The sequence below is a fragment of the Protomyctophum bolini genome (assembly GCF_963924005.1).
Source record: "Protomyctophum bolini genome assembly, chromosome: 13".
NCBI lineage: Eukaryota > Metazoa > Chordata > Actinopteri > Myctophiformes > Myctophidae > Protomyctophum > Protomyctophum bolini.
This window is the reverse complement of record NC_137874.1, coordinates 6,477,298-6,492,048: the sequence shown is the minus strand read 5'-3', so window position 1 is coordinate 6,492,048 and position 14,751 is coordinate 6,477,298. Positions and strand designations below refer to the sequence as shown.

At 42.6% G+C, this 14,751-nt stretch overlaps 1 protein-coding gene across 1 annotated transcript; it reads left to right on the top strand.

Annotated features, from left to right (window-relative positions):
- Positions 1-6,820: 6,820 nt before the first annotated feature.
- hsd20b2 (hydroxysteroid (20-beta) dehydrogenase 2) lies at positions 6,821-13,972 on the top strand (the record flags this gene model as incomplete). The annotated part of the gene is made up of 11 exons (XM_080781013.1): positions 6,821-6,971; positions 9,273-9,319; positions 9,649-9,724; positions 9,852-9,962; positions 10,062-10,129; positions 10,290-10,334; positions 11,181-11,215; positions 12,237-12,318; positions 12,439-12,504; positions 12,967-13,116; positions 13,796-13,972. 11 exons carry the CDS (start codon positions 6,821-6,823, stop codon positions 13,970-13,972), a joined length of 1,008 nt encoding a protein of 335 aa, XP_080637139.1.
- Between the last annotated feature and the right edge of the window lie 779 nt (positions 13,973-14,751).

Sequence of the window (14,751 nt, the reverse complement as noted above, 5' to 3'; positions counted from 1 at the left end):
TGAAAGACAGAAGTTAGGAAGTTCTTCCTTAATGACACAACTGCCGAATACAGTGAAGTACGTATACTGTAATAAACATCACATTTTGTGAAGTGAGGGGCACCCACTGTATTTATAAACAGGTCCCTAACCCCCTAACCCTTATCACAGCAACCAAACTAAAATCACATTCCGAGGTCAGAGCTTAAATATGTGCATGGTTTAAATTAGGGTTGTCCCGATCCGATCGCGCGATCGGAAATCGGGGGCCGATCGTGCCATTTTCAAATGATCGGATCGGGAGCACAAAAAAACATGACATCCCTATAGTTTAAATGGTTTTAAAATCAAATAATGTTTAATAGAACTTAAGTTAAGATAATACAGTCTGTGAGCAAGGTGAGTTGAAGCTAAAAGAATGTGAGGCTCTCAAAGTGGCTAAAGGCTCTATACATATAGTCTGGATTTTCGGTGGTGAGGTCACCACCGAACTACAACATGACGTCACGAGCCGCGGTGAAGAGCAAACCACCGCTCCAGCCCTTCTCTCTGTTTTTACTCACCACCGCTCAACGTTATTTCGCAGTGGTCAGCGGTGGTCGCGGTGGTCGATCAGCTCACCACCGAAAATCCAGACTATGAATAGACTGGCAGTAGCTTATCAGTTGCTAATAGGCTAAGAGTACCAGAGAGTGGGAGCATTCAGTTGCTATTACCAGTAAGACGCCTGGGGGGGCGAGAAGCGACCTCGCCCTAAAGGGGGATCAAAATATGGAATGTCAGAACATATGTCAGCTCCATATGTGGAGATCAGCTCCATATGTGGAGATCTAAGGGAGCAGCGGGGACAGTGTATTGAATGGGGCCTATTAAGGCCTTCATTTGTTATGTCAGAACAGGTTCTGACATACATCCATTGATGGCTCTCCATATATGGGCTTAATTGTGACAGCAGGTCGCATTTACTATGACAATCAGGGATCTCTCCATCCCTGATGATGTCATGCAATGTCACCAGACCTGGGCCCCATATATGGGGCTTTTGAGTTATAGATACTTTATTTGTCCTTTCGGGAAATTTGTTTTGTGCACAGCAGTCATCAGGATATACATAAAACATAATGGAAACAAACAGATCACACGGTACATTTGACAATAAAGAAACAGTGCCAACAGAAGGCCTGCACCAGTCATAGTTCCAGGAGGCATCACATCACACTTTATGCACGGAACTGACATGGGGCCTGCTTGTTCATAAGTCCTATACTTACACTGACTACACTGACTGACTGACTGACTGACGGGAAATGCATGATTCCATAGTTAACTGTGACCTTTGTGGCAACCACAGTGGTTACCATGAGACTGTCACGATTATGATCAATTATATTGGCATTCCCATATATGGGCTTAATATTGATCACAGTCAGGGATCTCCATACATGGGCATTGCAGGGATCGTATTAGGGTATCAGAGCGCCTCTATCGGAGACGGAGAGCCTCTATATATGTTACGTTGATGTTGTACAGCAAGCGTATTGTTGTGTGTTGACATGTTTGATGTATTGTGATGTCTATAGTACTGTGTTCATTGTGTTGTGCCCGAGGACCCCCTCTAAAACGAGATGACGCATCTCAAGGGGCTATACCTCTAAATTAAATTAAATTAAATGTCAATATATCAGCTGGGAATGCCCATGCATGTGTCACGATGACGTTGACCTGGGCAGTGCACCCGGGGGACTGATATGTCACGTGATGTCACGATGACCCGGGGGCTGGTGACCCGGGGACTGATATGTCACGTGATGTCACGATGACCCGGGGGCTTTCCTGCAGTGACCATGGGGGACTGATATGTCACGTGATGTCACGATGACCCGGGGGCTTTCCTGCAGTGACCATGGGGGACTGATATGTCACGTGATGTCACGATGACCCGGGGGCTTTCCTGCAGTGACCATGGGGGACTGATATGTCACGTGATGTCACGATGACCCGGGGGCTTTCCTGGGGTGACCATGGGGGACTGATATGTCACGTGATGTCACGATGACCCGGGGGCTTTCCTGGGGTGACCATGGGGGACTGATATGTCACGTGATGTCACGATGACCCGGGGGCTTTCCTGGGGTGACCCGGGGACTGATATGTCACGTGATGTCACGATGACCCGGGGGCTTTCCTGGGGTGACCCGGGGAGGCGGGGACTGATATGTCACGTGATGTCACGATGACCCGGGGGCTTTCCTGGGGTGACCCGGGGACTGATATGTCACGTGATGTCACGATGACCTGGGGGCTTGCCTGGGGGGGGCGAGCGACGGGGATTTGAGTTAGGTGACGTCACGTGTCAGAGTGAAGGGGATTGTGAGTGACAAAAACGCAAGGTTTTCATAGTTATAGACCTCCGGTCGCAATTAAGTGTTACCTGAAGGAAACGGATCCATTTTCGTTTCAATTTAACCGGATTTCTCCGGAAATCTGTACAAAATGTCTGAATGTCTTAATCATGGTTTGTTTTAACATCTCAGTCCAATGAATAATAGCTCGCGGATCATGTCGTTTTTAGTATTTTTAACCTGAAATGCTCAAATTAAACATTTATTGCATAAACTTTCACAAAATAAACAAATGAACAGTTGTTGGTTTACAAAAATATATACAAAACGAGTCATACAGACCAGGAGTGGTAGTTTGTCATGCTGTCTCCTGTCTTTGAAAAGAAAGGTCCATGACTTCAGAAGGAATTAAGAGAAAGAAATGTATTCCAGATGTCCTTCCCTGTGGTCTATTGGTTGCAATGAAAATGTATCCCGGATATTCCAAATGAAAGAATTGAAATATAGACAATTTCAAAATGATCTTCTCTTATATCCGGCATCCTGTGTGAAAATATAAAAAAAAATCTAATCCATATTCCCAGGAAGCCAGGACTGCAGGCCCTGTTTTGGACTGGGACCTGCCCCAAACCACAGAGCAAAGGGTCAAGGTCCAGGAGCAATGTGCAGAGGAACAAATGTACTCATCCAGAGAACAGGTAAAAGCAGAGGGAAGGTGCCGCCGGGCAGCCAAGCTTTGACTTCTCAGCCCTCTTTAGCTTTTAATCCATGCGAACACTGTGGGAAACTTGAGTCGAGGAGTGTGGGGGGGAGGAGCAGTATGAGAAAGAAGGTGAAAGTGGATGCACAGTATAGTCATTTAAAATGCACACACAGATGTAACCAACTAGAGGTAATTCGATGGAGTAAGATTTGGCAATACTGTATTATGTCTAGCTTGATCTGGAGAAGTCTGGCGTCGGGATTTTGAGCCTATAATGTACAAGAACAGAAACAAGACAGACGGGGCAGGGCAGGGCAACGCGACCGGGTGGTTTACCAGGCTAGGGCAAACTTTACCACTTATTGGAAAACGTCCAAGTTCCACTTGGACAAAACCAAAATCCTTCTGTGAAAAGGTTCAGTGGTGGTTCAAAAAAAGGTTCAGTGTACTGATGACACCAAATTAGAAATCATATAGTCAATGCCTTGTTTACAGAATGGCGACATGAATTCTTAAAGAAGTTAACTAATATTATTAAAGAACAGTTAAGTATCTCATCAGCTTGTACTAATTGAAATCATGTGTGATGACTATAGTGCCCAGGGTTGGTATATCTAGACTAAAATCCTGAGTGTTAAAAACTCATCGTACTTTTTTGATCAATCGATAAATTAGCACTCATGATTCAGCTGTGTAGCTGTATGCAAAAGCAGACACGCTTGTCTTCAAAGTCTCTCAGCGACAACCACCCGACAATGTCCACCATCTGCCCTTCCCCCACGAGGCAACGGTATAGGCTACACAGGTCAAACGGCAGACTGGGAGTCAAAGGATATTAACCAACACAAATGGCAAAGTTAGTATGTGACCTATGGAGAGAGAGAGAGAGATAAGCAAATAGTACAACCATGTGACCCGAGGGCTGAAAATATCTCACCCTAAGCTATGGCAAGTCTTCTATTGCCCTCTTGACCTGACAAAGTAGACGGGTCGGGGGAGTGTATGCAGAGAACTGGTACAGTACAAAACTACTACAACTACTAGAGTGTGTGGTGGAGACCCCATACTTAAAAAACGGTATTTAATGGAAGAAAACAAATGCAAACCAAACAGAAAAGATATACTGTATGTAATGTTACCAACGATGGGTGCTCTCATCTCAGTGCAAACTACGGCTTGGCTGTTCTGTCTCGCACACTCATAGCCCCGCTGAAGTAATCAGATTAGCTAAATTGATCTGCTACCTAGAAGCCTCTTAGTGTCATGGCCAGGCATGGCCTGCAGGCAGAGATCACCTCGCAAGGTCATACTTGGAAATACAACTGCCCTACTACGTAATGTAAAGGACTGCTTCCCCTGCTGGGCAGGAGGACAGCATGCAGCACTTTTGACCTCTGACTTCAGTCAGCATAATTATTAAGACTAATTATTATGTCTAACCTAAACCATGACCGCAATCTGAATCCTAGAACAGAGGTGAGAAAATTATGTATATATACAGTACACGCACACACGCGCACGCACAATATGTATTTATGTTCACATAGTCAGAAGTACAGCTAGGAATACCTTGTACGGTGGCACAGTTGGTAGTGCTGTAGCCGCAGTCAGCTAGTAGGTCTCAGCTTCAATTCCCACCGGGACGCTGTGGGCGCTGGGGCGTGTTCCCTGTCCTGCTCCTTGTTATCAGCGGCAGCGCCCATACCCTATAGTTAGTTAGTTAGTTAGTTTAATTTATTGTCCACGTGTGTAAATTTGTCTTCGGTCTCAACAACAGTAAAAAACAAACAGCAACAACTTTTTTTCATGGCAAAAATGCAGGACAACCGTGGCAAATACATGGGGTGGGGTTGGCCAAAGGGCCTTTTCTATTGCATGTTCAGGCCTACTGCATGTTTTTTGTGAGGGTACACACAGAGGGTACCTAGCGCCGAAAGACAAAAGACTACCGGGCTGCCCAGCGGGAGGCAGTATAGATACTGCCTCCCGCTGGGCAGCCCGGGGCGCCTAATGGACGGGAAAGGTGTAAATAACGTGTTCCTTCCACACGGTACGTCCTAATGGGGAAACTCCCCCCTGTCAGAAGAAGCGGCCTTCTCACTCCTCATAGCCTCATGGTTTCCAGCCCATAGACCCCGCCCACTCCACTGAGCTCACTGATTCAAGAGCTGGAGGCTCAGAGTCCGACATTCAGGCTACACTCCTCATGCATTGAAGCAAGCATGGGCTCAGTTCGGGGCTATCTCCCCAGGTTGGCAGAGGGAGAGTAACACCCATAGGATTGCAGCTTAGGCAATGGGCAGCGAAACAGGACACTGAATACTCGCCATATATTGCCCCCTGGCCTAGACAAACATCCTGAGTGATGAAGAGCACTTTATCTATATTGTACTTTGAATGCATCAGCACTTTCTCCTGCCAATGTTTGTCCACTCTCTTTACTTTTTAATGTTTTTACAAGGCTTTGCCTCTTTTTAATGTGTGTATTGTTTTTGGTAAGACGATTCCCTGCTTGGCAATCATCATTATGGGTTGAATGGGGTGTAAGTGTCCAGGGGGATATACTTGTACATCAAGCCACCTCACACTACAAAAATAGGAGATAGGCTCCTGACATATTGCTCATCAAGGCTACTTATACTTCTGCTGCAACCCAAGGATTATAGAAATGAAGATAGGCAACATGCTTGACCAATGATAATGTCTGGACAATCTAAATAATCTTCCTAGAAAACATATATGACCAGAATGTTTAGGTTATCACTCCGTAAACACACATTTGATTGCTTTATCAATATAGCAAAGGGTATATCTACATTACGAGTGCCATCTCCAATGCTTGTTCTTTTTGCATCAGTTTTGTTTTTTTGATTAGATGTACGTGTTACTTTTTATCTATATCTTTTACTATTACAGTCTTTGTACCTTTATTGTCTTTGTTTTTGTTTTCTGTTTTTTTTGTATTCTGTGTATGTGTGTGCTATCCTATTTCTCTATATACATTTTGTGCATATATACTCTATCCTTGCATCTGTATGCTGTCTCTGGACAGGGGGAGGGGGGTGGGGTACAGGGGAGGGAGAAATAAATAAATAAAAATTTACTGTTTTGACTGAATCGCCTGTCAGCCTGTATTGACCTGTAAAAAGGAATAAAAACTAAGTAAACACAGATGTACGTGTTCATCTAAGGACTTTGAGGATAACGTCTTTGCCGTCACACAAAGTGATAAAATGTGATAATGATAACGTCTCTCCACTTTTAAAATCGCCATAACTCGCTGAATTCTCAACCGATTTTCACGTGGTTTGGTTTACAAATTACAAACACCTTGTTTACATGGACGGTGGTAACAGGATTGGTTATCTATATATACACCACCACACTCTGACCACTCTGGTGTGTCCAAATAAACTATTCAACGTGTATCAAAAACAAGGAGGGTCACACTCAGAAATTAAAAGTCATTTTTCTGCCTCAGGAAAGGCGACAGGCGTTAATTAAGCCTGTCTGATGCAGTGATGCCCCTCTGTGTTCATTAAGCCTGTTAATGTGTGAAGTTGATGTGTTCACATCAACTTCAAAAGAAATTAACACACACACACACACACACACGCACACACACACACACACACACTATACATTGAGAAGAGGAGTGACTTGGGAGTGGAGTCACATGGGAGGAGCACTGGGCATCATTCATCTGGCATAAAAACATTTAAAAAACATGTTTAATGTCTTTGTCAAATGCACTGCAAGGGACCACTGTCACCAGTAGTACCTCATAGACTGTAATATGTCTTGTTACGGGTTGCTGGCCACTATTGGTGGCATTATAACTTTTTACTACGTTCTGAAACTGACCTGGAGATGTTGGCGTGGACTGAGACCCTTCTTGCTATCAGAGATCTGGCGAGTGGATTTAAAGAAGTATGGAAAATGGGCAGGTAAAGGAAGATTGAAATGTGTGTGTGTGTGTGTGTGTGTGTGTGTGTGTGTGTGTGTGTGTGTGTGTGTGTGCGTGTGCGTGTGCGTGTGTGTGTGTGTGTATGATTTTAACTCATTTCTACTCAAGTTATAATTATTTAAAAAAGGGTCTTTAAAGTTCTTCATGTTACTGAAGAAATGACGATGAGCAGATTTAGAAATGACCGCAAATTCCTTAGCCACAGAGACTTAAATTAAACTACTCTCTCACATTATCAAAAATAATGGTAACTCACGTCAGTTGATCAGGGACAGGCAGTTCACATTCCTATTCAATAAAATATGACCTTAATTTATTTTAGCCTGCAAAAGATATCATCTGGTGTACGACGTACACAGGATTTATGTAAATGCATAAATTACATGTTACTTGGAGGTTACATAGTACATCCACAACATGTGTGGATGTACTGTAACATAAAAGTATACATTAAGCTAGCTTAGTTGTTTTCCATAACATGTCATAGCCTTACTTGTTATTCTGAAAAACTGATTTGAAGACAAACCCTGGAAATAAATAAGAGGCATACAGTACATTATGTGGGGCTGGGGAGTGCATTTGTTTCAGCACGACTACATTTTGAATGTTTCAAAAACTTGATGGGACAGCTAATAGGACACTCTTGGGCAGAAAGATAAAGTACTTAAAGATTAAGAATGTATCAGAGTGTCTTTAGCAGGTTATGCAACAAAAACATCAACAGGGCCTGATGGTTTGCCTGCCTTGTTGTTAAAAAAGTGCTCTGAAGAGCTTACAGCTGCCTGGCGCCCTCTTTTCCAACAGTCTGTAGACAACCACATGGTTCCTGATATCTGGAAAAAGTCACTAATAATTCCTGTTCCCAAAGTATCTTGTCCCTCTGTGAACAAAGATTAACGGACCTATTGCTTTAACTCATCGTGAACTCACTTAAGTCTCAGGTGGCTTCCTTTATGCCATCCTTTACAATTTGCTTACAGGGCCGGGCGCAGCACGGAGGATGCTGTAGTCAGTATAACCCATTTAATTAGCAGCGCTTGGAGGAGCCAACGGCCTATACTATGCTCGTGTCCTTTTTGCTTTGCTTTTTGCTTTTGATACTGAAAGCCCTCTGTTACTTGTCCAAAAGCTAAATAACATGAATGTAAATCCATTCATCATTAGATGGTTCTACGTACAAACAGATAAAGGTGAACTCAGTACTCTCAAGCTCTAAATTGTGTAGCACAGGTGTGCCACAAGGGGGGGGGGGGTGAGTTCACAATTTCTTTTCACTGCCTACACAAAATAATGACAACTACATCTTGAAATGTTCTGATGACACTGTAATAGTCAGCCTGTTGAGGGGTGTTGAACACCCGGTGGGTTATATCAGTGAGATCAATAAATTTAAAGACTGGTGTGATAATAGCCACCTTATGTTAAACACCACAAAAACCAAAGAGATGATCTTTGATCCAAAAGTTGTCCACATCCATGACCCAGTGGTCATGGGGGGCACGCAAATTGAGCAGGTTGTATCATGCAAGTACCTGGGGATCCAAATGGACAACCAGCTCAAATGGAATGTCCATGTGGACTATCTGTGTGCCAAATTGGCACAACGCTTGCACTTTCTCCGCAGGCTCACTGCTCAGGCTCTTTGGTGTGAGCAAGGGAGTCATGTCAACCTTCTATGGTGCAGTGCTATAGGTAGCATTATTAGATATGGCATGTCAGCTTGGTTTGGGACGCTCTCTGTCCAGCTCAAATCTAGAATAGCTCAAATGGAAAAAAAACAGCCATGAAGGTAATTGGAAGGAAAGATTCTCCATCTCTGCAGACAATCTTTGAGAAAACAGTACGTGCTCAGTCTGTCAAATAGAGTGTTGTCTGATCCTTCACATATATTATGTTCAGAGTATGAGCTGTTGCCCTCTGGTAGACGCTACAGAGCGTGTCGTTGCAAGAGCAACCGCTTCAAACTTTATTTTCTTCCCACTTCAATTGTTCTACTAAACAACCACCACATATAGTTCTTAGTGGGGAAGGGACTTCTTGACCTTCATCAGTTCTTTATTGCACTTTGATGCTATAAACTAGCACTTTTTTTACATTATATACCTTCTTGATTGCAATTTGCACTGATCTCTTGTGATACTCTTGTGACTTGTACTTTGCTGCTACTGTGTATTGTCTGTTTTAAAAAGCGTTGATGTACTAATGCACTTTTGCCCAAGACAAAATTTCCCCTCGTGGGACAATAAAGTATCTCTCATCTAATCTCATCTCCTTTGTACAGTTGTAACAGGTGCTACCGCTGGGATCGGTAAAGCCTACGCCATTGAGGTGAGGGTCTGAGCTCTCTCTTCTAGAGGTGACTGCAAAACCCAGATGACATGCAGCTATACAGCTACCACTGCAGTGATGAATTTGTCCACACAAAAACCATCTAAACACGCACGCACGCACACACACACACACACGCACACACACACACACACACACACACACACACACACACCGAGAGAGAGAGAGAGAGAGAGAGAGAGAGAGAGAGAGAGCATAGGCTATGGGAGTGATGCTATTTGTTATTATAAACACAAGATTACATATTTGAGATTTGAAGATTAATCTGCATCACCGAAAAACCGCTGTTTCAACATGTGTTGTCACAGCTAGCCAGAAGAGGATTGGATGTCGTTTTGATAAGCAGATCAACAAATAAGCTTCACATGGTTGCTAAGGAGATTGGTAAGTAAAGAGAGTAATTTATGGTGGGGGGGGGGTCATTTTCTATCCTCTTTCAGTACAGTGGTTGGTGCAACATGAGAACATATAACACATGTACTGTATGTACTGTATGCTTTATCGGTTTCAGAGGTTAAATATGGCCGGAGAACCAGAATCATCCAGGCAGACTTCACAGAGGGCCATGGTATCTACCCGGCTATAGCTGACGGACTTCAAGGCATAGACATTGGAATCCTAGGTACAAAGAAATATCTATATATAGCTCATAGACCTCATCAACATTGATCTATATGTTATTACATTTAATTATGTTCCTCTTTTTTTAACTCATACACAGTTAACAATGTGGGAATGATATATGCTGACAACTTTGCATATTTCCTTGACATACCCCATCCCGAACAGGTAGGATTCAATGCCTTTTTTATAAATGATGCCGGACTCTAAAATAGTATTCATCAATAGCCGACTATCAAGAATTATGCAAATGTCATATAGGCCTACTACTTTGTAAGCGGTCTCAAATGTCCCATAATGACAATATTATTATTCACACTGACTCTAGAAAATCACTCAGCTGATCAACTGTAACACACTGTCTGTCTCCCAGGTAAGTATGTTTAGTTTACTGGTATCGACAGGGCTGGACTGGGACAAAAAATTCGGCCCGGTCATTTTCGCATGAATTTGGCCCAGACCGGCCCACCCACCACAACCAGCGCGCAGATACCGTAGCAGAAACTCTACCGCCCGCTCCGTCGAGGCACACATAAACAAACAAGCCCTAATACCACCACTTTTACAAAACAACATAAATGATACAAACCAACAGACAACCACACAACCCTTTCAGAATGGCCTGCTGCCTATTGGCCTGCCTGCCTGTCCAATTTGTTTTTAATTGTTTTCATCATGGCGGCCCCCTACGGTCGCGGACCTGTGCCTAGTCCAGCCCTGGGTATCGAGTAGAACTGCAGTGTTGTTTTTGTCGACTATACCTTTTTTTCACTGACGAAAACTAAATGGAAACTAAATGAAGACTAAGCTATGACGACTAAATGTATTATACAATTACAAGTCATTTTACACTCGGTTGCATGCTGAAAATAGCAGATCTACAAGCTCACGACGTGTTGTGAGCTTGTAGATCTGCTATTTTCAGTCAAATCGGTCATTACGACAAAATACATTTTAGTCCACTAAATCAACTGTAGATTTAGTCGACTAAAATCTTATGACATTTAGTCGACTAAAACCTGACTAACGTTCTTTCTAGGTGACTAAAATGTGACTAAAACGAAATGAAAACTATTCGAGAGACTATATGACTAAAAACTAAAATCTAAATGTTCTGCCAAAAACAACACTGGTTAGGTGCATGGTTCTTCTGTACCTGCACAATCATGCTTTTGTTCATGATAAAGACGATAATGCCATTGTTGTCGTTGCTTCTTAGATGACAAGATTGGTTCTCCCAGGAATGGTTGAAAGGTACTGTCATATTGTTTACAGTGAATGGTTGAAAGGTACTGTCATATTGTTTACAGTGAATGGTTGAAAGGTACTGTCATATTGTTTACAGTGAATGGTTGAAACTTGAAAGGTACTGTCATATTGTTTACAGTGAATGGTTGAAACTTGAAAGGTACTGTCATATTGTTTACAGTGAATGGTTGAAAGGTACTGTCATATTGTTTACAGTGAATGCGAAAATGTATGAATGGTTAAGTTACTGATGTTCTACTACTGCAGTGGTTTTCAACCAGTGGTCCTTGAGGGGTTTCCAGGTGGTCTCCAGCTAGAGAGTTGGTACCAAATGGACCCTTATCGATATTTAACTCTTGAGAGTGTAAAATGTCTGTTTGGTTTCATTTTACACTCTCAATACATTATTGCTAAACATCTACATTACTTAATTTACAAGAAGTCTACACAATCAGATAATGTAAAATAATTGTTATTTTGATCATTTGCCTGTTGTCTCTCCTATAGTACTATCAATACAGCATGGAATTGTGGGGGGGGGGGGGGGGGGGGGAATCCAACAATTACAAAATATTCTTTAGTTTTGTGTCTGAGAGGCTAAATGTCATTTCAAATGGTGGTCCGTGGCTCAAATGCCGAATAAATAATGGGCCTTGAAATGAAAAGGGTTGAAAACCGTTGTTCTATACCGTGTTTCAGAACTATTATAGTATAGACAGAGGTGCGACATTGAGGGGGCAGAAAACAGCCCGGTCACGTGGTTCATGTACTCGCGCGAGCCCATAGACTCCAATGCATTCCGTAAACGTCCGGTGTCCCTATTCGCCAATAGAAGTCTATACATGTAGAAGAGCCACCATTGGACTGAAGCCCCATGAACGTGAACGGAGTTGTCGTAACTCTGTCTTACTCTATGGCTCTGCCGTGTTTACATGCAGATAATGTAATAGTGTACTCACTACTGTACTGTACTGTACTGACAAAGCAACCTGGGCGTGTGCTCATTATTCCCCCTTCTTGTTTCCAGAGGTACAGGGCTGATAATAAATATTTCCTCTGAGGCAGGAAGCCAGCCACAGCCTTTACTGTCTCTTTACTCTGCCTCTAAGGTATACTGCCTATTAATCAGAATTGATTTACACACTCAAATACTGTGCATACTGTGAACTAATAACAAAAACAAGTCACCCTTCAGTGTAACTTGATTGTGACGGCCTTTACTCTTGCAGGTTTTCGTTACATATCTCTCACAGAGTCTGCATTCAGAGTACAAGTCTAAGGGAATTACAGTTCAGGTAATTTACCTTTCTGTGTCTTGCCTGAGTACCATTTTATGTTCAAAAGTAAAATTATTAATGTACAGAAAGTGACCCACACTCCCACAGTAACTCAATCTCTTGAAGTATACAGTATATTGCATAGAGAGAACCTGCTTAGTACCTTGACCCGCAATGCCACAAGACAGCTCAACATGAAGTTCTGGCAACTATGGACAGTGTGTACTCTTGTCAGCCCCTCACAATAATTGAAATGTCTTTGGCGTCTTTGAGTGTTTTTGTACATTGACTTATTTATTTGTCTCAAAGTTCAAATAAGCCTTCCTGATATTGGGGTTAAACAATTACCCCACAAACAGATAATTAGAGCAATATCACTTATTCCGATAAAGTACCGCAAACAAGCTGTACTGTAAACAAAGATGGTCAGAAGATTGAAAACAACAATGTAACGAATGTCCTAACACTGTGTTCCCGCAGTGTGTATCTCCCTTAGTGGTGTCTACCAACATGACGAGAAACCTGGCATCCAATCTCCTCATCAAGACTGCTCCGGCCTTTGCCCGTGAGGCCTTGAACACCGTGGGCTACTCCACCTATACCTGTGGCTGTCTCTCTCATACTCTTCAGGTCAGAGGAGCATCTTTTATTTGACTTATACGGCATCCCTATTTGGCCATGTCTTTATAGGCAGTTTTTGAGCGGTGCCTAGTCGCTCCAATAAGCAGCTGTGTGTGTGTGTGTGTGTGTGTGTGTGTGTGTGTGTGTGTGTATGTACCTGTATGTCCGCATCAGCATGGACGGCTGCAGTAGCGCTCTGTGACCTGGGGTGGCGCTGTCGGGCGGCTAGTGCCGTGTGACCTGGGGTTTGCACTATAGACTTCAGTACAGTACCTAGTAACAATAACAGCATAGTTGCACCGCTCAGTTCACACAGGTGTGTTTTTTAAAGTATCATTAGCTAAACAGATCTGAGTTTAAGGGCTTGGCGTGTTCTTTTTGATCTACACCAAAAAATAGCTGTTCTACATGTTCACAACACATCGCAGCACAATGCTCTGAGTTTGTAGAACAGCTTGTAGGCCAGTAGATGTTTGGGTGATGTTTGCCCAGAATATGGGCACTAGGGTTCATTCAAGTGGTTAAAATACATTTTCCAAAAATGTATTTTTGGCGAAAATAGAATATCTTACCAGCTCTGGTGTGAGGTTCATAGATACTATACTACTATTTTTACCATGTGTACGACAAAAGTAAAAGTGGTAAATTATCAATTGTCTTACAGTATGTCTCCTCATCACCCCTACAGCACTTTGCTCTGTCGATATTACTGCCGAACTGGATTCGTCTTTCGTCCTTCTTCGTCAACAAACTAGATAACATCAAACAAGAATCCGTGGAGGGTGATAACGCTACTACGTCCGAGGGAAAGGAGGACGGAACTCCAGAGGAACAGCTGCACACCGTTTCCAAGATGTCCGGTTAATGATGTGTAACACCGGATAATGTAATACGTTTACAGTTTTAAACTATATTAAACACCTAGACTTTGCTATTTTGTGTGTGTGTGTGTGGAGTGTCTCCCATTTTTTGTATATGGTGATTTATCCCGTCTGATCTAGGAGCACCTTTTACTATTTTAACTCTGTTGACTTCTACGACTCCAGTAAGCAACTTTGTTCTCTCAATCATTATTGTATATTGTTATGTTGAACAAGTTTTCTGATAGAAGTTCATTTTGGTGATCTATATTAATTACATTTCCTCGAGGTCAAAGTGTGTGTGAGTGTAGTGTGCACTGTCTGTATGTGCTGTATGACCAGAGTACTTACTGCCAGTACCCGTTATCTAGGCCCCATCTACAGTATATGTATCTTTTATGATCCAGACAATCATTTTAGTATTATGGACAGTAAGTTCATGCCGTGGTTGTCACTGTATTTGAAACTATTTTGAATCAAAACACCAGCAAAAGCTAGAATGTAGTTGAATGTTTTATGAGCAATTGGGTTTTTTTCACCTGGGACTACACAAGGGGTACATATGTATACCATGTAATAATAATAGAATAATAATTATTATATGTATACCATGTATGTAAGCCTGCCTAACCCAGTGGTTCTCAACCTTTCCAGGCCGTGACCCCCAAAAGAATCATATTTGAACGGGGGACCCCTCTCCCTGTCAAGCACTTGGAATTGTGGGATTTCAGGCATAACATTTTGACTCTGTTTAAACAGATAAATATTGTTAAACTAGCCGATC